At 37.4% G+C, this 26,385-nt stretch overlaps 1 protein-coding gene and 1 pseudogene across 3 annotated transcripts in view; both read right to left on the bottom strand.

Annotated features, from left to right (window-relative positions):
- Positions 1-26,385, bottom strand: part of CDK8 (cyclin dependent kinase 8) — a 152,175-nt gene that overhangs the window by 9,485 nt on the left and 116,305 nt on the right. For 2 of the 3 annotated variants that reach the window (XM_010360186.2, XM_010360187.2), the window contains exons 5-7: positions 13,344-13,401; positions 10,833-10,964; positions 2,432-2,575 (exon numbers count right to left, since the gene is read on the bottom strand). In XM_010360186.2, coding sequence (XP_010358488.1) covers positions 2,432-2,575; positions 10,833-10,964; positions 13,344-13,401 — 334 coding nt within the window. The remainder of the gene's footprint in view (positions 1-2,431; positions 2,576-10,832; positions 10,965-13,343; positions 13,402-26,385) is intronic. The other variant, XM_030922241.1, reaches the window with a different exon arrangement.
- LOC115894581 lies at positions 24,166-24,636 on the bottom strand (annotated as a pseudogene).

Below are 26,385 nucleotides of genomic sequence, written 5' to 3'. Positions count from 1 at the left end.
CCTATTTCTATTAGTAAAACTGCTTATTTTCCCTTTTCTACCAAATTTCTTGGTTGAATCAGCAATTAATTTCTTCAATGAGAAATCTAAGATCTTCCCCTCAGTGGCTTTAAATTGTACTTCTTTTTATGATACAGCCCTCCTTTTTTCACCTTATTAATATATTTATTTACATAAGCAATCAATGTAAGTGGTAATAACTATTTGCAGAATAGGGTAGGATATAATGAGTATATTAATAAGTGGGTTGGTACCTTGGCTAGTCTCAGTAACATTATCCAAAACAACCTCAGTTCCTAAATACGTTAAGTATAAAACGTTTCGGCTACTTTTGCTGGCATCAGAGTTGCTCAAACAATACATGCTACATAATTTGTTTTCTCCATCACTGCCAATGGGTTTTCCTGAGAGTCTACTAGGTGCACAGGACTGTCAGGGGCAGCTTAATAGCACCTTTAGTTTTTTGTTTTTTTTGTTTTTTTTTTTTTTTTTTTAAAGACGGAGTTTTGCTCTTGTTAACAGCCCAGGCCGGAGTGCAATGGTGCGATCTCGGCTCACCCCAACCTCCGTCTCCCGGGTTCAAGCAATTCTTCTGCCTCAGCCTCCCAAGTAGTTGAGATTTACAGGCATGCGCCACCATGCCCAGCTAATTTTGTATTTTTAGTAGAGACAGGGTTTCTCCATGTTGGTCAGGCTGTTCTCAAACTCCCAACCTCAGGTGATCTGCCCACCTCGGCCTCCCAAAACCTTTAGCTTTTAAATGGTCTTCAGAGGCTTGCTTTTCTTTGAACTTACTTGTAAAAATATTTGGTAACTATCTTCCAAAGACATCACGTATTGGAAACTAAACATACACTTACACTCCTAAATGGAATTTTCTCCTTAACTATTTCCTTGCTCCAATTTCTCTATCTTATCGACTTCTCAAGCTAGAAATCTTAAGATAATCTCTTAGTTTTCCCTTGCTTATACACTTCCTATAAAACATTTCCATCTGCCCTTTTTTCTCCATCCTTATCACTCTCACTTTATGTCTGCAGCACTGCTACAGCTGGTTTCTGATTTCACTTACCTCTTTTTAACTGAGTTTTACCTACCACCACTTTACTAATCTTTCTAAAATGTAGCATAAATCATGTCTCTAGTACTGAAGAACTTATCATGGATTCTCATTCTTTAGCTATCAAATCTAACCTCTGCTGCCTGCTTTCCAAGCTTCCTTATAAACCACCCTCACCTCTGAAACACACATGAAGAGTCGCTGACAGATGTCCTCACCACATACATTCCCTCACAGGAGCTATGCCTTTCCCGTAGGCTCAGAAACGGTGGACACATTCAGAAGCAGGAAGAAAAGAGAATTCTTCTGTCTCTACTCAAACCACACCTACTTTTTAAACATTCTACATATAGCAGTACAATGTAAACTCCAAGAGGGCAGTAATTATGTCTGTTATATCACCGCTAACTTTTTACTTAAGACAGTGCCTGGCACATGGCAGGTACTTAATAAATATTCACTGAATAAATAAAATTCCTATCACAACAGAGGTCTTCTTCAAACTGGTGACCAATTTTGGAGAAAGGCAGTATCTGTGTAGTTATTCTGCATTTACTGATAATTAACACCCTTACAAGGGAATGTAGAATTAAAAGTCTCAGGTATTATCTCTATTAGTCTTGAGTTTATAATGACCTGAGAAATATTCCTAATAAGAAACGCTTTCTACTAGGTACTTGACTAGCCAAAATTTAGGTGTTTTAAACAAATTCTTATTATTCTGGACCTCTGAGCAGTTTCTGGTGATCACTGTTCTGTAGTATAACTAGGGATTGAGAGACAGTTGGAGAGATCTAATGCCGGGGTGGGATGCATGTAAACCATCTCTCTGTTGCAAAACAGCAGGCTAACTCACCACGGAGTACTACGACTCTCACTCACATTGTGACTGTTGTAAGAGAAGACTTAAATGCTATTATTCAATATAATGTGATTCTGTATAGTGCCCTAAATAGAAATAAGGCTCAAAATTTATATTTGAATGCCAAATAGTGGCAGTATGATATGTGCTGCTAGAAAAAAATTTCTACTACTGAATTCATTTATAGTTTCCACTATAAATGAGCTAAGGTACCTTTTTAATACAGTATTGCAAATATTTTATCATTTCAAATATCAAACAACAAAACAAAAAAGCAAAACAAGATGAAACAAAAATACAGTCCTTAAATTCAGGAAAACCATAAATATTTTCATGCCAATATGTGAACTCTACAAATTTTGCTGTTTCTACAGATCTTTGATAAATGCAAGTCAAAAAGCAAAGACTTGAGTAAGAGCAGCTTCATCAGCTAAAAATATATACCTCTCCAATGAAGACATCTAAATTCAAACAACAGTGATTTAAAAACAAAAACGAATAATGTGTACCTGCAGGAAATCCCATTACATTGAAGATTCTGTCCAGCTGGTCATGGTGATAAGGGTTACTGGTTTTGATGTCCTCTTGTCGACAGTGAAATATTGGTTCTGACGTTAGTAGTTCTGCAAATATACACCCTATAGCCCAAATATCTTTAAAACAAAAAGAAAAAAAAAAGAAAAAGAAAAAAAGGCAAGGAAAAAAGAAAAAGAAAGGTGGAAAATAAAGTGGTTCTTTCCAAAAGAAAATGCAATTTTATTTTCTTGGGGAGTGTCTTTTTTCTTTCTTTCCCTAATAACTCATATTAATTCCTAAGCAAGTATAATTATGAAATACCACGAAACAGTATTGTAAGTATATATTCCCATGCCATCCACCCCAATTTTTCATTTCGTAGACCTCCATGTCACCCAGATGGTTTCACTCTAAGCCCAATTAAATGTACTGGCTGGATTTTGGTAAGTTTTCAATGTCCCAGATGATACCTTTTCTGTGAACTACAGTAAAGCTGCATATGGAGCATGGAACTACAACCAAAGAAAACCAAACAAAAACAAACGGAAAACCCAAACAGTATTTGAAATTGGGCACTCGCCTAACACAATCGGCATAAATTTTTGTGATAAAATATTTTTTATTTACTTGCTAATTTGCAAAGTCTAATAATTACCCTCTCATGTTAGCACTAATGAGTAAGGTGGTATTCCACCAAGAGACAATGCCCAACCTCAAAACCTCTAAGAACTAACAGCATTTCTACTTTAACAAAGTTTTCCTTTCAAAGTGGTTCTTGATGCCATAAGCTGTGTCAGATTTTGCAAATTTAAGTATTTAATACGTAGGACAGGAAACAAAAGCAAAATATTACTGTTAACATGGATTATAAATTCGGCTGGGTGTGGTGGCTCATGCCTGTAATCCCAGCACTTTGGGAGGCTGAGGTGGATGGATCATGAGGTCAGGAAATCAAGACCGGCCTGGCCAACATGGTTAAACCCCATCTCTACTAAAAATACAAAAATTAGCCGGGCATGGTGGCATGTGGCTATAGTCCCAGCTACTCGGGAGGCTGAGGCAGGAGAACTGCTTGAACCGGGAGGCAGAGGCTGCAGTGAGCCGAGATCGCGCCACTGCACCCTAGCCTGGGCGACAAAGCAAGACTCTGTCTCAAAAAAAAAAAAGCAGGGGATTATAAATTCAAATGAATTATTGACAAAAGCCAGGCAAATGGGTTTCTCTGTACACAACAAAGTGAATTCCTTTCATTCACAACATACAGATTTACTTTCATTCATATTGACTTTGTACTCAAAAGAACTATTAGTAGAGGTAAGATCTATTTGCCAATTTAGAATTTAAAGCTGAAAATATTTCATTTCTACTCTTAACAAATCCTACACTAAGTACAATGGTGTGCATATAGCAGACCCTCAACATATGGTTTTTGACTGACCTAACCAATACCTGTGACAAATATAAATAACCAAAGGGGACAAATAAAAATTACTATTTTATCAAAGCTGATTGTTCAGATATGTTAAAAACTGTCACTTAAACAGGAAATAAGGAAAAAAACCTAAAATGAGAATTCCTAAATTCCAAAACTGGAATAGAGATATTTAATTTAATATAAAATTACACACATTTACATTTCAAAGTAACAAGTTAATCATCTATTTACTTAAAGATTCACACTGACTGCAGCAAGTGATTTTTAAAAATGGCATCATATTTACATATCAGACAACCAAGCCTAGCTAATACCACCACACGGAAAAGTCTCATCAAGAAACATAGGCTAACCGATTTTGTTTTTGGCATCAAAAGGTATATGGGGAAATTAATTATTTTGTGATTATTCTTTTTATATGAGTACCCCCTATAGATCTAACCTTTGATAATCAACAGCCACATAGGCAGGTAAGTAGGATCATAAAAAGATGATGGATGGCTTTGCATGTTTAAAATTCTACTTACAGCACACCCAATAAACACTGTAACAATTCATCTGGTTATTAAAAATTCCAAAGAAGAAAATAAAATATGTAAAGGAAGATGAAAGGTAAGTTTAGCTATAATTAAAACTACACTGCTCTTAGCTGAGCATACTGGCATATGCCTGTAGTCCCAGCTACTCAGGAGGCTGAGGCGGGAGGATTGCTTGAGCCCAGGAGTTTGATTCCAGCCTGGACAACATAACAAGACCCCATTTCACAGGAAAAATGTACGCAAAGCTACACTGCTTTTTAAAGAAAAAGTCCGGTCATCAGGAAAAATAGTTTATTGAACCTTAACTCCCTCCCATCTAGTAACTCTTCTTTCTTTGTATCTGCTATTCTCTCTCACCTTTATCAATCTTACCATTCTTCCTTTCTTCAAAATCCTGATCCATACATTAATCATGAACTTTGAGTCTGCTGATCCAAGGCTATTATTTCAGATAAATTTCTAATTCTTGTAAATAAGTTTCTTTTTCCTACCTCGTCTTTTTTTTTTTTTCCAGATTGTGCCCAATTCATGGAAAGTCTCTTTAGTGTTCACCTGCCTGCCAAACTCCTTACAAAATGGCTTTCCCAATTAAAAACATATACAGTTCATCTACTTCTCAAAATGTGTGATGCTCATAGGCAGTCACTGGGCTAAGCACGCAAAAGAAACAGTAGGAATTGGCATGCTATACACACCAAATTTGGGAGGAGAAAAAGAATTTGCTCAATAATATTTGAATCAACAAGTGTAGTAATAGTAAGCTTCTTGTTTTGACAAAAGGGAAGAGATTCTCATTTTCTCTATTTAAATGTATATTTCCCACTTAGCAGAATGCCTCACATTTAGTGACTATTCAGCTATTTGAGGACAAACACCTGAGCTTAAAAGCCCATACTTTAGTAAGACTTTTTTTTTGTTTTGAGACGGAGTCTCACTCTGTAGCCCAGACTGGAGTGCAGTGGCGCTATCTCGGCTCACCGCAAGCTCCGCCTCCCGGGTTCACACCATTCTCCCGCCTCAGCCTCCTGAGTAGCTGGGACTACAGGTGCCCGCCACCACGCCCGGCTAAGTTTTTTGTATTTTTGGTACAGACAAGGTTTCACCATGGTCTCGATCTCCTGACCTCGTGATCCACTGCCTCTGCCTCCCAAAGTGCTGGGATTACAGGCGTGAGCCACCATGCCTGGCAGTAAGACTTTTAAGACTACTTTAGTGGCACTGAATTAGAGATTGATATCCCTTTTTTAGCCTTCCCCCCAAAGTAAATCAGACAAAAAAAAATAAAAAACAAAACGCTCAAAAGTGAATTAAACTTTGTTCCTGGGATTACAATGTTTACTAACCTATTATTTCCTCTCTTTGGTTTAGTGACTCAGCTTGCAGTTCTGCACAACAGAATAAACGACCACAGCACTACAATCTGTTTGTAGTAGAGGGGAACATGTGAGTTTGATGTGTTCTGATCGTATTTTTTTCCCTATGCTTTTGCTCCTTCTTAGTAGCTTCAGGAAGATTTAACCCCTCTGCTAAATGGAATGTATTTACCAATTATTTATATGTTCAACTAGAAAGGCTCTTCTATCACCTGCTCACAATTCAACTATCAAACAGGGAAGTCAAAATGCTGGGGAAGTTCTTGGTAAGCAGCTTTAATGGTGGTGTGAGAAATTTGTTGAGCGTTTTACTCAATCTTTAGGCTACCTTTGCAGGAGACAGGAGGAATGGGGTTGTGTGGTAGAGGCTGGTATTAAGGAAAAGGTTTCATTTTGTAATTCCTTATTCTTATTTTTATTTTATTTTTTTTATGAGACGGAGTCTAGCTCTGTCGCCAGCCTGAAGTGCAGTAGTGTGATCTCTGCTCACTGCAACGTCCGCCTCCCGGGTTCAAGCAATTCTTCTGCTTCAGCCTCCTGAGCAGCTAGGATTACAGGCACCCGCCACCATGCCTGGCTAATTTTTGAATTTTTAGTAGAGATGGGGTTTCACCATGTTGGTGAGAGTGGTCTCAAACTCCTGACCTCAAGTGATCTGCCCGCCTCGGCCTCCTAAAGTGTTGGGATTACAGGTGTGAGCCACTGCACCCGACCTTATTTTGAAAAACTTAAATTAAAAATGGTTTGTGTATATTATAAATTTTGAATCAATGTTTCAATAGAAGAAAGTGTTGTCCAAGATTGATCTTGGGCAAGCAGGTGTACACCAGACGAGGGTGTGGGCTGGGATCACCAGTGCTGAGAAAATGGCACTGACCTTGGTTTCAATCATTTGCACCCAAGTCAGTTCCCTCTGTAACTTCCTGGCCTCAGAGGGCAGCTGTTTTTATTTAAAAGCTTAGAACTCTTTGGCTGGGTGTGGTGGCTCACACCTGTAATCCCAGCACTTTGGGAGGCCGAGGCAGGTGGATCACTTGAGGTCAGGAGTTCGAGACCAGCCTGGACAACGTGGCAAAACCCTGTCTCTACTAAAAATACAAAAATTTGCTGGGCGTGGTGGTACAAGCCTATAATCCCAGCTACTCGGGAGGCTGAAGCAGAATTGCTTGAACCTGGGAGGCGGAGGCTGCAGTGAGCCAAGATTGCACCACTGCACTCCAGCCTGGGTGACAGAGCGAGACTCTGTCTCTAAATAAATCAATAAAAGCACAGAACTTTTGAGTGTAGGGAGATTTAATCGATGACTCAGGCTAAATTCTCATTTTCAGAAACTGAGGCTAAAGCACTAAATGCGTAAACACACCCCCAGATGACAGAACTAAGACGACAACTTGGACTGGTAGTCTTTGTTACTTCTATTGTTCAAGGAGGACTAAATTATTGTATGCATATATTCATACTGTCTTCTCAACTGGACTGTACATCTCTTCAGGGTAAGGCCCATAATTTGAATTCACACTTGGTCCTCCTAAGTTTTAAAAAGTTTACTTAGTAGTTACCCAATAAATGCTTATGTTGGTGAGGAGGAGGAGGGAGGAAAATATGAAGAAAGGCCTTCTCTCTCCCAAATCATACAGCCATTGGGACAAGAGAATCTAGCTTCCTAAGGGCTAGTAGTTTAGATTTGTGGCACACACCCTGCATTAGAACTGCTAAACTGCAGAATATCCTAGTGAATAAAAGGTTATATAAATCTTAATGCTTCCAGTAAGACATAAGCTTCTCAGGAAAAATAAGAAGTTAATAAACAATGAGCCAGAGTCACAGTTTCTGCGATAGTATCACTTTCTTATTTGTATAGTTTGTTAATACGCTTTGCCGAAAGTAACACTGCTTTTAAATATTCATTTTCTAAGTGGAAAAAATCGCTGTGTATCATATTAGTTTATATATGTCCTTAAATGCATTTAGAGTACACTTGCAAAAAAGATACCCAAATATGTACTTAGGTAATAACATGTGTTCCAAAATAGGACTAGATAAATAATCCTTATTTTTCCTTTTAACTGACTTAAAAAACTAAATATTGTATTAATAATTTTGTATTTATAGAAAAGTTACAAAGATAGTATAGAGAATTCCCATATCTAACAGACTTATTTTTCTGTAAAATAAAATGTGATCTTAAAGCATGTATGAAGATTACTGAACATAAAGATTTTTGGAAATGACATACTGGATTCAAGATTAATATGGGGGAAAGAGCACAAACATTGCTCCTTTTCTCTTCCTGAATCTACATTTAATTGACAGCAAAGTAATAAAAGTGCAAATGCACAGTAACAAGAACAGGAGGAGACTGTCAGAGACAAGATCCATTCAAGTATCCAACAAAGAAAACTGAGTTCTCACTACATACTATATAGGCACTGGTTTGCAATGGTGAACAGTGAGGTGAGGTGTATTTGTTTTAGTGGAGTTTAGATACCCTTTGAGTCAATGAAGACAATAAGGTAAAAGAAAGTGTGAAGGGGGAAGTAGGGTGCTATTTTAGACTATGTGATCCAGGAAGTTCTCTCTGAAGAGGTACTATTTTCACTAAGGTCTGAATGTAAAGAAGAAACTGGCCATGTGGAGACCTAGAAGATGGAAGGCAGACAAGACAGTTCAGAGAAGGTCTCAGGACACAGTGCTGTCGTTGGGTAGGAAGCAGATTTTCCCCTACAATGCTGTCAAGATTTGGTTCTTGGGAATACCAGCTACAAAGTCTGTATTTGAACAGGAGGAGCTGATCCTCCTCCCTACTCTCTGTCATCACCCTGGGGCTGCCAGGTACATACAGCATGGGCCAAAAGCTGGAGGACTCTTCCCTGACGACTTCGGCCTCAGAGGAAAGACCTGCACCTTCTGGCATTTAGAGGTTACCCCAGGCAATGGTGGCTCTCTGCTGATCACCCTAAAGTTCTCACTCTTTAAGTCCCATGATTTATACAAAGTTCTCAAGCAGTTTTAGTAACCTGATTTTTAAATACAAAGAGACACTCAAGGGTCACCAAACAGTTGAAGAACGCTTGCGACATGGAAGGGAGAGATCCAAACATGCAATGAAAAGCGTGACTATAAAGAAAACACAGATAATTATTCTGGGAATACTGCAAAGTACAAACAAATCAGCAATGTTATCATTGTCTTCATAGGTATTAGGCTTTTCTTTCTATTAAAAAATACAAGATACTATGAAAAAGTAATAATCAGAGAACAAGAAGAAGTTTTTAGAAATGGATATGACAAAGGCAGAAAAACATGAGAAAAAAAGTAGTATAAAGGATTAATCCAAGAAATTCAACATCTGACGACACTGAGTTGAGGAAAGACAGAAACAGAAAACACTGAGAAGGAAATCAAAGGACCACACAAGAGCATTTCCCACAGATACAGGATATGAAGTTCAGATTGAGTGTGCCCACCAAGTGGTCAGCATATCACTGTGAAATACAAGGATGAGAAATTCTATTTGTTTCCAGAAACAAAAAAAACCCAGGTGATCTACCAATGACTAGGAACAAGACTGGCAGGGACTTCATTAGCAATACTGATGCTAGAAGGCAATGGAGGGGTGTCATCCAAGTTCTGAGAGAAAATTCTTTTGTACCTAGAATTGTAAACCCGGGCAAGCTAGCAAGTATGATACCGGCATTTTTCAGAAATACAAGAACTAGAAAATTTACCTCTAAGATACAGTTCCAAAGGAATTTACATGAGAACATACTGTAGCAAAATAAGAAATGAAATCATGAAATCCAGAAAGCAACAGATCTAATCCAGAGGAATAAAAAAGGGAAAAGGCAGGATGAAATGGTAGAATATGCCTGGAGACCAACCAATCCAAACTAGAAAACTTCAGGATGCAGTTACCCAGTAAAGGAGAAATGTGTTTGATAACATCCTGGAGGATACAGAACAAGTTAAGGAAACCATAAAGACACAAAATAAAGAAAAGAAGAAAGGTAAAGCACATAAAAAAACTACTTGATGATAATGCAACCAAAGAGAATGAAGCAGAATAAGGTGTGAGTAATGGACAAGCAGTGGTGAAAGACCTGGCAGCTGAGCATTAAATTCACAACAATTCGTAACTTAAGTATAAACAACTGTGGGAACTATGGTTCGCAAACAAAAAAATGTAAACACTGACAAAGTGATGATGATATTACTAATGCTGCTTATAGATTGAGAGGTTGGTAGGGGAAGAAGTGTAAGAGCACTAATTTCCTCATTGTTTATAATAGGGAGGTAACTGATATTATTAAAAACAGAAAAGTGGATTAAAATGTCCTAAAGTGCTCATTTTTTTTTTTTTCATAATGTCTTTCCTTTAATTTTAGGGGGCTCTTTTAGAAGTTACTATTTCTTTTGGTAGAAGAAACATTTGTCTGAAGTTAAAGGACTTCAAAATTGTACTGTTTTATGAATTAAATATAAAACTAAATAGAAAGCATAAATGATCCCATTTAATTACAAAGATTTTTGATATCTTTCTATGCAGAGAGAGGTATGTGGAATGATATACCCCTATGGCTACTGATAGTATTTCTAGGTAGTAGAATTTTGAGTTAGGCTTTGCTCTTACTTTTATTATTTATTTATTTATATTTTTTGGGACAGGGTCTCCCTGTTGCCTAGGCTGGAGAACAGTGGTGCGATCATGATTCATTGCAACCTTTGCCTACCAGGCTCAAGCAATCCTCCCATCTCAGCCTCCCGAGTAGCTGGAACTACAGGCGCATGCCACCATGCCCGGCTAATTTTTAAAATTTTTTGTAGAGACAAAGTCTCACTATTTTGCCCAGGCTGGTCTCAAACTACTAGACTCAAGCGATCCACCTGCCTCAGCCTCCCAAAGTGCTTGGATTACAGGCATGAGCCATCACACCCAGCCTGCTCTTATTTCTATAATTTGCTATACTACTTAATTTAAAAATACATAGGAATGTGTGTCATTTAAAGAAACTTAACAATTCTTGGAATTTTAATTAGTTCTACTCACCAATAGCTTTGGTATAATGCCTTGCTCCAAGAAGCAGTTCAGGGGCTCGGTACCAGAATGTAACAACCACTGGATCCAAATCTGCTAAAGGCTTCAAAGGTGAATTAAACAATCGGGCAAAGCCCATGTCGGCTGTAAAATAAAAAATAAAAAAAAAAAATCATGCTAAGTAAATGGTTTTTACAAATCTAACCAATTAGTCTAATTTACCATCTTATTCAGTAAGATGAAAAATGTGCTGAATTCTAGGGGAAGAAACCAACAAAACATCTTATCCATTTTAGAAGTCTACATAAAGCAAGTTTGAGAGCTCCATTCTCTTCAAATTACTGTTACCCAGTTCTTCAGTGGGGTTATAGTCAAGCTCTGCTGCCTGAGGTCAAGGGTGACCTTGCTTCTCTGGGCAGATTTTTCTTTCCATGTGTCACCCCACCGTTAGGGACAGGGTTGTTGAGCTGCATTTCCATTCTTAGTACTGGTCACAAGCACCAGGAAATGGGATCAGTTAGAGTAAGGCTTTCCATTATTTGCATCAACAAGCCTGTTCACTAGTGTAATTAATCAGAAGTTGACTATTCAGTATTTTAACACCATTATTTCCCCCATTACTTGGGTTGAATTTCACTAACTTAATTTTAAGGAATCACAGTATTTTTTAAAAAAAAAGCTAGGTAAGACTTTAAAAGTCACCTAATTAAATCACCTCCTTCTCTAGATGAATATGGTTCAAGAAGTTAGGTGATTTGACAGAGGTCACAAACTCATACCTCAGAGCTAGAACTGAGATTAAATACAGTTTGTCATGACATTTAACACAGTTTAACATGTTGTGTAGTTATTCGGGCATGGCTGTTTATCCCGCTATACCATAATCTTTTAAAGGCAAAAATTGTGTCTCTTTCATATCTACCCCTAATAGTATCACATACAGTTGTCATTACACATAGCTTTTGCCTAATACATGTTGAATGATCATTATTCATACCACCTATTCAAAAATTTCAAAACTCACCCACCATTTGATAAGTTTAGTTCTGTTTTCCTAAAACACATTTTTTTAATAAGTAGGCCTTCCTTACTTTAATCAACTTAATTACGAAGGTAAAAAAAAAAAAAAAAAAAACCCAAAAGTTGGCAAATAATTAAAACTATGAGTAAGATTACTAAATACTGATTTACAGAAGAACTAGTATTTCTTCTTAAATGTGAATGCTTTAAGATGTAGTGTTCCCCAAACCTGCCAACATCATATACATTACATAGAAGTATAATTCCAAACTAGATTGTTTTAGTGTATTACATAAATTTTCCCTAAATTACACAGTAAAGAACACTTTTGTAATTACTGTTCGGCTGGCTCTTTTCTATTTTGCATGCTTTGAACTTACATTTGAATTTGATGCCACCAAAATGGACAGGAGAGACTCCTTTAAAAGCACATGTAAAGACTTAACAGGCATTTTTGAGGGCACTACGGTGAGTGCTGACAGGGTCTGCTTCTCAAGGAAAGCCAAACTTGGAGTACGTTAAGGCCATCAAAAGTTTTCATAACTAAACATTTGCAAAGTTGTATCAAAAACAGAGTATTTTAAGAGTCTAATTAGAAGTGGAAAGTGGGATCTGGGGGGATTTATAAGGAAGAATATTAGAAGGGTTAAGAACACACATGTGTTTCTTTGTTGGTGAAGTGATACAAATTAGCTGTTACTTCCAATTTACATTAAATCTTGTGATCAGAGGTTACTATTAACTTTGTTACAATCCTGATATCTTTAAGTTAATACAATTTAAACATTTCTTCTACACATACACAAAACAAACTAAATATATGTTGACAAACACAACTTGGAAATGACAATGAAAAAAATAATCAGATTAAATAAATTTAGTTTTATCCTTACAGATTATCAGACCAGAAGTGGGTAAAATTTTGCTTTGATATTTAAGAAAATAGAGCTATCAGAAAATATGTACCGAATGCCCATTAATTTTTTTTTTTTCCCATCAGGCAAAGGCCTACTACAAGACAGTCTCGTTAGAACTTAAGGTTCTGTAACCTATCCAGCCTCATGGTTTTCCCTAGAGTTTGTATGAATAACTCCTAATCTAGACGAGGTCAACAGAGGCATATGTGCTCATCTAATCTGACTCAAGCGAACATGACTGAGAGAATTAGTAGCATGCTGGATGTATGCCCTTGTGACTAAAGGTGAGGCTGGCCTCTAACAGAGATAGAAGCCCCTCACCTCTATAGGCTATTTTTAATGAAAGCAGAGGTTTCTGGGAAACTTGCACGGTTTCATAATTAGAATGTTTCAGTCTTTAGGAGTGTCTGACACCTTTCAAGAGTGTGAAACATTTTTCACTTTTATGCATACTCTTTAGAAATGGCTTCGATCATATGGAACTACATGAATATATGCATATTACAGCAAAAATTAGAAGTGATATAGCTGCCTGCAAAAGTTTTAAAAGAGTGCTACACTGTGACTTAGCAAAGATATAACATACCAATTTTTACTCTTCCTCGCTCAGGACCTTCACCCATAACTAAAATATTAGCAGGTTTCTGTGGAAACAAAATAGTGTTTTTTTTCAGTAGACAGTAGTGGTTTCTTTTAAATAGACAATATGCCAATATAACACAAATCCACCTTTTAAAAATCTCATTTATTCGAAAATTAAAACCAAATACAGGAAGTCACCAAAGAAACTGTGCATGTATATATGCAAAGTGGTATGCAAATTTCATGAAGGCCCAGATATAGCGTGCTTTTCTCCACAGAAGGCTGAGGCTTTTCTTGGCCTTATTATCAGTCTGTTTTCACTACTGGCAAGCATCTCACAAAGTCATGTTGTGGTTCCTTCTCACTCTTTCAAGTACATAAAATGTCTTGCTCTGACTTTAAAGGAAAAATGAATCGAGAAAGATGATTTAATACCAAGTAGCAAATTAATTACAGGCAAGGAATCACCAGAAATCCTTTTTTGGAAATGACGAAGTATGCATCTACATTTAAATAAATGAATTATTGAGGAATTTAACAAAGTACTTTAGAAACAAGTTAGTAAAGTAATAGGAATTTTTCATGACAGGAACAGTTTTGAGGTTTTCATTTTTAAATGAAAAAGTAAGCTAAAATTTAAAGTAAGAGTTTACAAAGGTTTCAGTTTTTAAGTCTTTAAAATATATACTGATTGCCATCTACAGTCTTTTATGGTGGTACCTACTACACTAATGAATAAAGGCTGCCCTTTCTTCAGGAAAGGGGAGGAGGAGCAGAAGGAGTAAAGCGGGGATGAGGGGAGAGAAAGCAGAAAGAGGAAGAAAAAGGCAACTGGTTTACTCCTTACTCACTCTACTATTCTGCTAGTTACTTGATTTGACTTGAATTTTACCAGTCTGCTAAATAAAAGTGAAACTAGATTAGAACACCTCTTCAAATATTGACATAAATCACTTTAAAATCCAAGACTGTAATGAAGTCTGTTTATAGTGGTAACCATTCCACAGGCTTCTCTAAGCATAGAGTGATGGCCCCTAAGCTATTACTGCCAACATTTAATGCATAGTATACTAGCCTATCACCTACCAAAGATAGTTATTCCCAGCCAAAAAAATAAAGAAAGAAAGTATTGCTGAAATGGCAGCACTGACATCTCAGAGGTTAAAAACTCCTGTGATTTTTAAAGTTGAGTCCACTAGGCACCAGAGAGGTTAAATGACTTGCCCTAAGCATAATCAGCAAGACTGGGTGGCAGCAGAGTCTGCCCTGTCTTTGAATAGTCTGGGGCTCCCTTCCTAATTTATCATCCTCAAAGTAATTTTATGTAGCAATTTTTGGAATTAATATGTACTGCTGTAATAATAATAATAATACTGATGTTTTATTCACAAAAAATCTCAGAACCTCTATCACTACCCGCCCCGCCCCCCAAACACACACACTTCTAACCACAACACTAACAGCAGTCCCCGGGAGCTACACACAGGTGCTACCCAGGACAAATAAAACTGTTTTCATGCACCACGGTAATCAATCAAGACTGGTTAAGTCTCTGTGGTCTCCTAGGGCCCAGCCTACTTCAGAGAGAAACCAGATTTCTGAGATAGTGCAAACTGGTGAAGGCAGAGAAAGGCTTTCCAAATGGAATCAGGCAGCATTTCTATTTGGCTAAGGGGAAAAGGCTTGCTGCCAATTCACAATGTGGACTCAGGAAGAAAGTTCCATGTTTATGCTAGAACGCTCCTCTCACGGTTCTTCAGAGCAGGACTCCCTAAACAGCTGTTGAATACACTCCCTACTCTTTAATCCCATTTTGAATCTCTTCCCTCAAATTCATCTTCACTTCTGCTGCCAGGGTCATTTTCATAAAAGACAAGTCTGATTATGTCACTCTCTTGCTTGGAACCTTCCACCTTCCACATGGAAAATTATTACAAGAAGACTAGGTAAAAACAGCAGAACACAAAATGATATATAGATTGTGATTAGAACTAGGTAAAAAAAAAAAAAAAAGTTCCTGTGAATAAGGACTAGAAGAAGAAAAATGTAGAGCGATAGAGCTATGAATGAACCTTTTCAAAAATGTCTTTGCTTTCCCTATGTTTTATGATTATTATTAAAATATTATTTCGGTTGGGTGCAGTGGCTCATGCCTATAATGCCAGCACTTTGGGAGGATGAGGTGGCAGGGCTGCCAGAGTCTAGGAGCTCAAGGCCAGCCTGGGCAACACAGTATGACCCCACCTCAACAAAAAAATTTTTTTTAAAAATTAGCCAGGCGTGGTGACACATGCCTGTAGTTCCTGCTGAGGTGGGAGGATTCCTTGAGCCTGGGAGGCGGAGGCTGCAGTGAGCCGTGATCACGCCACTGCACTCCAGCCTGGGCAACAGAGCGAGACTCTATCTCAAAAAAACAAAAACAAAAAAAGGCCAGGCACGGGGGCTCATGCCTGTCATCTCAGCACTTCAAGCAGGTCACCTGAGATCAGGGGTTCGAGATCAGCCTGGACAACATGACGAAACCCCAAGTCTACTAAAAAATACAAAAATTAGCTGGCCGTGGTGGTGTGTGCCTGTAATCCGTTACTCGCGAGGCTGAGGCAGGAGAATCACTTGAACCTGGGAGGCGGAGGTTGCAGTGAGCTGAGACCAGGACATTGCACTCCAGCCTGTGTGACAGAGTGAGACTCCGTCTATAAAAAAAGAGCACCTACTTCTACTTTAACTTTGATTGGTCCTCCCCCACCCCTGCATAAGGTCCAGTCCTTATGGCGGGATGCTTCCCATCATCTGCAGCCCTGCCTTCCCTGCTTCCCACTGCTCCTGCTGTGTGTTTTCAGGTTTTTGCCATTATTTGAATAGACTGCAACCTTTCACAACTATGTCATCGCTATGCCATTTTTTGTCCCTAACCTTTCTTCTGCTCTAAAATCAGATTTTTCCCCTCTCCCTTAATGACAGAATACACATTTTCTCAATTAAACAATTCAAACTATAAAGCTGTACACAGTTTAAAAAGTCCCTTTTACCACCCATGCCTCCTTGACCCTACCCCAAATCCCACTACCTTCTCCAGAGGTACAAGCTGATTAGATTGCTGTGACTGACTTTTCTAACACTGGAGTATTCAATCCTAAAAGATTCTCTCCATATCTGGCAAAAGCACAGTGAATACATGCACATTCCTCTCCTCTGTCCATCTGAGATGGAGTGGAAAAGATCTCACACACCATCTTTTTTTCTCCTTCCCTCTTTTAAAACACATTTTCTTACTCATTCAGCAGCTGGGACACAGTTCTGAAAAGCCCTGGGATGGGTGGTATTGGCTTGGCACTCGACGATGGGGAAAATCCCTCTCTTGCTTTTCATTTCAGGTTTCTTTTATTCTGGACTCACTGGATTGGTTGAGTTCTAAATCTAAGTTTGACCACTGGTAGGGGGATAAATAGTATCTTTGTCAAGGTCCAACCTAGTATTAGAGTTTGGGGTCCAAGCTCCAGTTGATAATTAAAAAATTACTTTGCTAGGTAATTCACTGCCTACTGCGCCATCGGAAGCAGATTCCACCTTACTAGCATCTCACTTTTATCCCAGCACTCTCTCTTAAGTGAATTCTGATTCCGTTTGGGCACGGTATAGTCATAAAGAAAAGCCAGTGGTCTTAAGTGTTGTTGTAATAGCACTATTTAGAAACGATGGGTCCCTCCTCATGTTACTTTCCATTCGCACTGCATATGCCCCAGGGAATGACAGTATGATTTAGTAGACAAATCCAACTCTAAATTTCTTCTCTTCTGAATGTAATCTAATGGGAATCCCAAGAGAAAAACACAGGAAAGGCCCTGTCACGGGTTCTCTTTGGTTGTTTAATCAGTATTAAGACTTCGAAAGACTTGATGAATACTTTTTGTTTTAGTACTTAATGCCATGTTGAAACAATATTCCACTCGCCCAAAAAACTAATTTCTTGGTTCCTTTTCTTCCTTGTCTACCAGTAGCAGAATTTGGTAGCAAGTTTTTAAGCTCTAGCACCAAAACTTTACATGAAGTGATTAGAGGTAACTTTGGTAAATAATCTCTGATCTTTTATATGCTATCAAACATAATCACCTTAAAAGAACATATAGAACTTTGCTGGTGACATTCTGATGAGGCATATACTCCATTAAACTGTACTTGTTGCCATGGAGATCAGAAATCCTACATGACTTAAATTATAATATCATGGCAACATCTTCAAGTACAGCAAAGCCATGCACAAAAACAATGATAGATCATCCTCGATTGCCAGCTGAAAAATGATATAAATCAATGAGATACTATTGTTTGAAGCAATGGGTTCCCTTATCTAATTGTTGTTTTATTTATCCCAGGCTTTTCTTCTTGTTTTTGCTGCTGCACTCCCAAAAAACTCATTGATATTTCCTAAAGCAGATGTTCGTATTGCAGGGACAACCATTCTGGCAGAAGCTGTCTGTTCTCCAGCATCTGTCATGCTGGAGGAGAGTGCACCGATGATTTTGGCATACACCAAGGAGAGCAAAAAGGTTTCGTTTTAGGAGCCAACTCTGATGGAAAAATAAAGAATTCAAAAAGCTCTATCTTGAACAAGACAAGGACTGGGTTGAGGAAGAAAATGCCAGCATTTATCAGAGTTATCTGACATAGGAAGTGGAGAATGGTGGCACATCTGCCAAGTTAACGGCAATAACTTTATTCTAGGGGTGAAATGAAGTCTTCAGATATTTACTAATGTATGAAGGCAAATTGGAGATTTTGAGTCAACAGGAAAAGTTGATTCTTGATGGATCTCTCCATTAAAAGATGACGACAATCCATAAGAAACTATATTGTCAGTGCTTTTCTCTGTCATTTGTCCAGAATTAAACTTCCACAAATGTGTAAATAACACAGCCTGGTGGTAAACTTTCTAGTTACTCTATGATTATTTCATATAATACACACTGAAGGGAGTGACTGACACATATCTTACATTTCAAAAGTCCTATGAGATTCAAAAGCAGGCAGCAAAGTCTTAAATAGACACATATTCAGTAAGTTTTAGAAACTGTTTTACTGAAATCTTCTAAGGAGTTAAGTGATAGAGATAAATCTGGAAATCCAGTGATGATATCTTTATAATACAGTTTTTCATCTTTTTTTCAGGGGTATGAATTTTTTACCTCTAATACTAAAGTTTACTCCAGTATTACTGCTGAACACCTTTAAGCTCAAGGAGAAATTACCCACTTCTAGTAAAGTTGTTTCTTGCCTTCCTCTGTTTAAATTTGAAAAAAAGCACAGAATTCTTAACCAATTCTGTTTCCTGATAAAAACAGCATGAATGTTAAACACCTAACTTCATCCTCTATGGTAAACAGTTCAAATACTATATACATTCATTCTTATGTTTACTGAATTAAGAGGCACTGAGGATCAACAGAGACACAAATAAACAGTTCCTGCCCTCTAAGAGGTCATAGTCTAGACTAAATGGGTGAGATAAATTCAGGAAAGGGAGAGCTTCACAGACGTGGCTGCCTGGCATCTGAGAAACAGAGTGCCTCCAGGACTCACTGACATCTTGCATGCAAAAGTCACAGAGCTGGGGCTGCACCCTCTGTTGGGAGATGAAGGGAGCACTCAGAATGTGCCATACACTGGCAGTACTCAAAAATCACAGGGATATCAACTAGTTTTTGACTTACCTAAGAAGTCCCGTTTCAGGGGGAATGAAAGGGGTTCTTTGACTGTCATCTTCAATGCAAATCAAGGTATTTTATAAAACAAGAACTTCACAAGAGTAATAGTGCTAATAAAAGATGGCATTTTCTTTTTATAACTCCCTCATATTTTCCTCCAATCCATTCTAGTAACCCTATTTCATCTATTCCTAGTAAGACCAAGTTAAACTAAAATGGTCTTTCATCAGTGGTCTATCATCAAAAGTGTTTAAAATAATAAACATTGTTCAGATTAGTTTTAAATTAGTATCCTTAAAATCCAAGGTTTCTTTCTTTAGCAGATATTATGGGGTTTTGAGTTTTTAAATTACAAAATTCTTAAGCTGCCTACTTTAGGCAACTGAGGCATAGCACAGTAGTTTAAGTGCTAAGAGATCAATATGGGACAGAACCTTCTATTTTCACTGACACAAAGATCGTTTACTTCTTGTAGCAGAGCCTAGCACAGGTAATATTACTGCCTTAACAATGCAACATGGATGTACAGTACACCAACTGCATGGCAATACAAATATACTTTTCAATTTCTGGGCCCAGATACAACTTACTTCTAATAAAGAATGTGTACACATATTAATATATGTGTGTATTTTTAATAGATAGAAATGGATTTTTTCATATCTGATTCATTAACTGCGTTTTTGCAAAGCTGTAAAATTTTATAGCAGCTTAAACAAATTCTAATGAGTCAAGTAAGAAAAAAGAGATAACTAAGTTGAAGGCTAGAAGGCTGAATACCATCAAGGAGCCCAAATGCATCTTAAAGGAGAAGTACCAAGGTGCAGAGACGGTATCAAAACCTTTCAGCTTTCAAAATAGTTCCTTTCTTTCATTATTATGAATTTAACTTGCTTTATTTCAAAAGTGAACACAGCTTACATTCAAATCTGAAAATCACTCTAACTCCAATTATTATTCTAAACAATGCTAATTTATAGATTTGGTAATATACCAAAACTAACTTTGCTTTGTGTACTATCTTCCCAAGTATTACTTCCTTGACAAATCTAGATGTTTGTGTATTACTTTTACTAACTATATGGTATTCTTCTATTAACAGACACTTGGTTATGCCACTCCCACCCCCTACTTTTGGCAGTAACCCTAATGATGTTCCCATTGCCAGTGTAAAATTATGCTCCCTGCCCATCCCCCAAAGCCCTGATACATGCACCGTATAATTTCCTTGGGATAAAATCTCAAAAGTAGAATTATCAGATCAAATCATGCTAACAGATTTACTGTTCTAAACCTGGACTTTTAAAAACTTTTTAAAGGTCACATTTTATCCATTTACAGACATCTTCATTCCGTTCTACAGCCATAGATGCTCCATTGTGTGCATATTTTATATCACAGTTTACTCAGTGTCGTATGCTTGCATGCTTAAGTGGTTTCCAATATCTTGTAATTAAGAAACAATGCTGCAGTGAGCTAACTTTGTGCACGTATGTTTACACTATTGTGGTATATTTTTAGTACAAATTCCTAAAAGCAGAATTCACTGTGTGGAAAGATACATGCATAGGTAGATTTGTTATGTATCATCAAATTTACTTCTCCAGGTGTTGAATCATTTTGCATTTCCATTGCAATATATAAGGGTGTCTATATCTTAAGAGTGATAGGCTATCTTTTGGTGAGCCTGGACAGTGAGCAGGCAGTAAAGCTGGGCACCATCCTCTCTTCATCAACTCCAAAACATAGTACACTTTGGGTTTTCAAGAGATTTTTGTGTTTTGTTTTTTAGCTTCAAAGGTAATACATGCTTAATGGATAAAATTCATAAAATGGAGAAAAGCACAATGAAAACAAAATCACCTACGATCTCTGAACTAACAATGATCACTTTAAACATTCTGGAGTAATCTTTTTGTCTTTTTTTTCTCCTTATAAAATTTAAAAGATATCAAACTAAATATACTGTTTGCATCCTTCTCATTTAGTATTGTATCATTAAAATTTTAATCTGGAAATTACTCTTCTGATAGAATCTTTACAAAATTACCTTTCTGACATGGATTTACCATAATTTGTACAGCTCGTTTCCTATTAAACATTAAGGAAGTTGTTCCTAGATCCTTAAATTAAAAAAAAAAATGCCTTGAAAACATTTCTGCATGCATCTATCAAAAATTCCTAATATTGCTGGGTAAAGATTATAAACATTTTTAAGGTTTTTGGATATGTATTAACAGATTTTGTAAATTCAACATTATCATTTATAGAAATAACACCATCAAGTATAATAAAATCAATCTGTAAAACCAAAAGCAATGTACATCTCATATCTACATCATATAATTTTATTAGCTTGATATATAATGTAACATATTTTAATTTGCATACCTTTCATTGGTAATCATATGTTATGACTTACTATGTAGTTTTGTTTTATTGACAAGACTTTTGTTATTAAGCTAACATACTCATCTTGATTCTCTATATTCTAGATAGTAAAGGTATATTAAATTATTTTTGCCATTTTCCTAATATACTGCTTTTTTCTTGCTACTAAATCTTATATTTACATTTCATATTCTATAAGAGTGTTTTTACGAGAGCTTTTATATTCAGCCTATTTATCACATCTTTAGTGATATATGTCAATTCTTAAATAGGAATTTACCACCTGCTGTAGCTGGACTAAATATGCTAAGTTTCTTATATGCATTTAATATACTATGATCCATATGGGCTAGACAATAGTTTAATGTACAAGTAATAACAAAAATTTAATTAAAGCAAGAAAATTCTTCTCTCTACTTCTGATGATAACGAGCAAGGCCCTTCTTTATTGTGAAACAGCTTCTAGATTCTTATAAGTTCTCATAATAGCATGAATCTATTCATGAATTTTTTTTTGAGACAGAGTCTCGCTCTGTCTCCCAGGCTGGAGTTCAGTGGCGTGATCTCCACTCACTGCAAGCTCCGCCTCCCGGGTTCACGCCATTTTCCTGCCTCAGCCTCCCGAGTAGCTGGGACTACAGGCACTCACCATCACACACAGCTAATTTTTTTTTTTTTTTTTTTTTTTCAGTAGAGATGGGGTTTCACCGTTTTAGCCAGGATGGTCTCGATCTCCTGACCTCATGATCCGCCCACCTTGGCCTCCCAAAGTGCTGGGATGACAGGCATGAGCCACCCCACCAGGTCTATTCAGGAAATTTTTTTTTAACACTTCTGATACTTAAAAAAACGCACACAATCTTTTTTCTCCTCTAGAACATAACACGTGCTTTTGTAGGAAAGTTAATTTTCAAATACAATTAAGAAAATACAATTAGCTACTCAAATTTTTGATAAATTCTTTTGTTAATATATTTACACTGTAATTTATTTTCACTATTTTATGGTCTGCTTTTGTAACACTGAAACATTAAACTTACCAAAAAAATTTTTTTAATGACTACATAACAGTTCACCTTTTCTATGTGTCATAATTCACTCAATGAAACTATTCTCTAGTTGTTAGACATGTAAATATTTTATAATTTGTAATTAGTACCATTAGTTCTGTGATGGCCATTGCACCATTCTTTGTAATATCTTTTTTTTTTTTTTCACAGCTTGCATATTTATTGAACAAATACTACTAAAATACCTAAAATACATTGGGTACTTGTCATGAGTGCATCAGTAAAGATGACATTGTTACAAAAGCCTGCATTTTCAGCAGTACACAACTGCAACTCTACATAAATGCCACAGATGCAGAATACTGTTTTCTTGCTCTATTTACACAGCTGATATACCTATTCTAACGAAGGAGGGAGCGGAGGAATGCACAAGAAACTCAGGCCAATGGGGGAGCAAGAAGAAAACGAAGAAGTGCAGTGCATGCGTCATCGGTGTTTAACAGTCAGAAGCGAAACAACAGAACAAGGCCAGCCCTGTCAAAAGAAGAGCTAAAAGACAGTTATATAAAAATTAAGGTGGGCTTTCAGACTGGCTAACACAACAACATTCCATGAGTAGACAGTATTTTATTTTTGTTTATCCATTTCGTTGGGAGCAAGGACAAAAATGTAAATCTACACCTTGCTTATCAAAATTGCCAAAAAAAGAGTGCTCTGCCTTTTAAAAAAGCATTATGATTTTGTAAAGACCTTGTTTTCCAATTTAACATTTGGAAAAGGTGTCATTTTCATACTCCTACTCAGATGCCAGTGTTCTGGGTTTTTTCAGGGAGAATTTATTTAAAAAGGTTTTGCTCTTTTTTTCCACAAATATCCTTTCAAACAGAAAGAACCCAAAGAGACACCTCAGAATGCCTGTAAAATTCCTGCTTTTCTTTCTCTAAGTCAGGCAGGCGAGGCTACAAAAAGGAAGAGATTTGGTAAGTAAATTACAGTTTGGTGATTGCTCCTGCTACCGTGACTGCATGTCCGTGAGTGCCAGCCAACAAGAAAATCGTCTCTCACACTCCAGTAGCATTCGCTCAACCTGCAACACTGAGGAAGAAAGCCACACTGAAGATACAAGGAAACAAGTCAATCCAGTCTAGAGAACAATATTCAGGGAAACAGAGTACCAACACCTTCTTAGAACATGGAAATAAAAAATAACTCCATCAGCGCTACCTCGCCAAGGAGCATGTTGAAAGTCCAAAATAGCACCATCCATCAGTGTCTCAGGTCCTGTGGCAGCATCTGAGTCACTTACCACAAGGAAACAATGAGTTTCAAACTACTTCTATACATCAAAAGAGTACATGGATAAAATAAAAAGCTATACAAACAATTGATGAACATAAACTACTAGGTTTGTTACATCTAAATGAAAAAAAGGGGGGGGACTCTCAGCCTCTGCAAGAAGTAGTCGGGAGCTTTGTGAGTGAAAAGGCAGGAGTGGACCGGTTGTGTGAGCACAGTGGGAGTTTGAGCTGTGGAAGTCACTGTTGTAGCGAACCAGGCCTGAAGGTCCACCTGTCAGGGCTGTAAATGTGGATTCACAGTGTGAAATTCTGAGCGTTTTCACCTGAGTCAGAATGATTAAAAACTGGTTTGATGATACCTATTTGTCCATGGTAAATTCTCTAAAGCCAGGCTCAGAGTCCCATAGTTTCTTCTTATACTTGATGATTTACACAGAAAAAAATCCCATATATGATACCATGACCTCATCAATACCCATACACCGTACGTAATACAAACGGAGGTGTTACGATTAAACAAAGGGGAGGTAACTGATTCTTGGGGAGCGGAGTTCACTGCTGCCCAGTGGAGTCAGGGAGGCAGCGTTTGTCTCATCGCTCTTCTTGCGATTCAATTCCTTTGGGACAGGAAGTCTCCCCTTAGGAAGCCTTCCCTCTATGTTCTTGTTTGGAAATGGTTCTTGACTGACCCAAAGAGTTCTGGGTAATAAACCATTTTGAGAATCTTAGTCTTGGGCTTTTATTCTCCCTCTCTTCAGTCCAGGGAGACCAAGAGACAAAAACCCTGCTCCCTGTTCACTCTGTCTCCTCTCTACACTTGGCAGGAATCGGCGGTTGGGGGCCCCATGGCGAGCAGCCAAGAGGCGCGCACGCCCCGACACCCTGCACCTGCACCTGCACCCCAGGCGCCCTGCTCGCCGTGCTGCCCCCACTGCGCTGCTCTTTGTAATATCTTTAAGAAAGTTTGTTAAAAGATTGTTATATCAAAAGGAATGAATTTTTTTTTTTTAGTTCTTGGTAATTATTGCTTTCTAGAAAGGCTGTAATTATGTCCCAGCAGTTAGTGTTCCTTCATTCATCCAACACAGCAAAGGCCAATTATGTATCAGGTACCATTCTTGGCATGTCATAGTGGGTAACAAAACAGACTAATCTATCACATAAGGAAGACAGACATTAGAAAATGCAAACAAATACATGTTTAAAAAAACCTACCAATTATGATTAGTACAATGAAAGAAAAAGAGAATTAGAATAATGGGGGCACTAGTGTGTACAGGATGGTGAGGGAAGGTCTCTCTGAGGTGACGTTTAAGGATTGAAGGATGAGAAGGAACTAGCCAGAGAAAAGGGTTACTTATGTATGTGGTACCTAAGCAGGTGTGGACAGAAGAACTTTTCAAACAGAAGTTAAAACAAGAAGGCTCTGAAGTGGTAGATACCTGGGTTTTTTTTATGGGTATGGCATAATTCACAGGGGAACACTGGTAGGAAATGTGGTTGCAAAGATAGGTGGGGGCCAGAGAGTGCAGGGTCTGGTTGCAGAAAAAATGCTCCTTTCATCTTTAAAACGAAATTTCATTGAAGACTTTTAAAGAAAGGAGTTAATGGTTTGACAACAACAACATGAATGTTAGTTATGTGCCAAGTCCTCTACACAGATTAATTTTACAGATGAGATGACTCAGGCCAGAAAGCCCTCAGCTGAACTGAGAGTTCGTATCAGCAGTTCATACTGGCTCATCAGTAGCAGAGCTAGGGTTCAAATACAGGGAGTGTGGGTCCAGAATCCACCCTCTTAACTACTGCATTATACTGTCAGTGCACTGTCAACAACTGAGCACTACGACTTAATAGGAGAAATGGCATCTCCTACATTTCAATGTGTAACTTTACTAATAAAATTCAACTTTTAAAAAATACATGTTTATACACACAAACTGTGTACATGTATATTAAATTAACTACATCATTTGTGGTCTGACTTGTGGTTAGTCTTGGTGTTTTTCTAAATGGCTTTTATGATCTATCATTATTTCTTTTTCTAATATGTTCAAAAAGTTTTTCTGTTTTAATGTGCCTTTCAAACAACTGGTTTAAAGCAATATGTTTCTGCCTATTTGTACAATTCCACATTATTCTAATATTGGGGTGTTTTAAATTGCAATGAATATACATTTCACTCAAGAGTCTCTACTTTCAAACTCTGTATTAAATAGCACACTTTTCAACTTATGCTAACAATAAAATGTTTAGTTTTCTATTATTGTGTTCTGAGATTAATGTAGACTTGTGCCTTTGTCAATACTTACCATGCATATCTTTATTTCTAGTACACACTGAACTTTCCTAGACACACACATTTTTGAGTGGTTATTTATTTGAAAAATATACTCTCTCATATATCCCTAAATACCACATAACCTATTAAATTACATTGCTGTAATCTATAATTTTTGCTCATTCTTTATTTAAAAAATTTTGTCATAATCTGATAGAAAATAGCAAGGTGTGGCCGGGCACAGTAGCTGTAGCCCATGCCTGTATCCCAGCACTTTGGGAGGCAGAGGCAGGTGGATCACTTGAGGTCAGGAGTTCGAGACCAGCCTGACCAACATGGTGAAACCCCATCTCTACTAAAAATA

The sequence above is a fragment of the Rhinopithecus roxellana genome, chromosome 18, assembly GCF_007565055.1.
Source record: "Rhinopithecus roxellana isolate Shanxi Qingling chromosome 18, ASM756505v1, whole genome shotgun sequence".
Taxonomy (NCBI): Eukaryota; Metazoa; Chordata; class Mammalia; order Primates; family Cercopithecidae; genus Rhinopithecus; species Rhinopithecus roxellana.
Note: the sequence above shows the minus strand (reverse complement) of the source record. Positions and strands in the feature narration are given on the sequence as shown.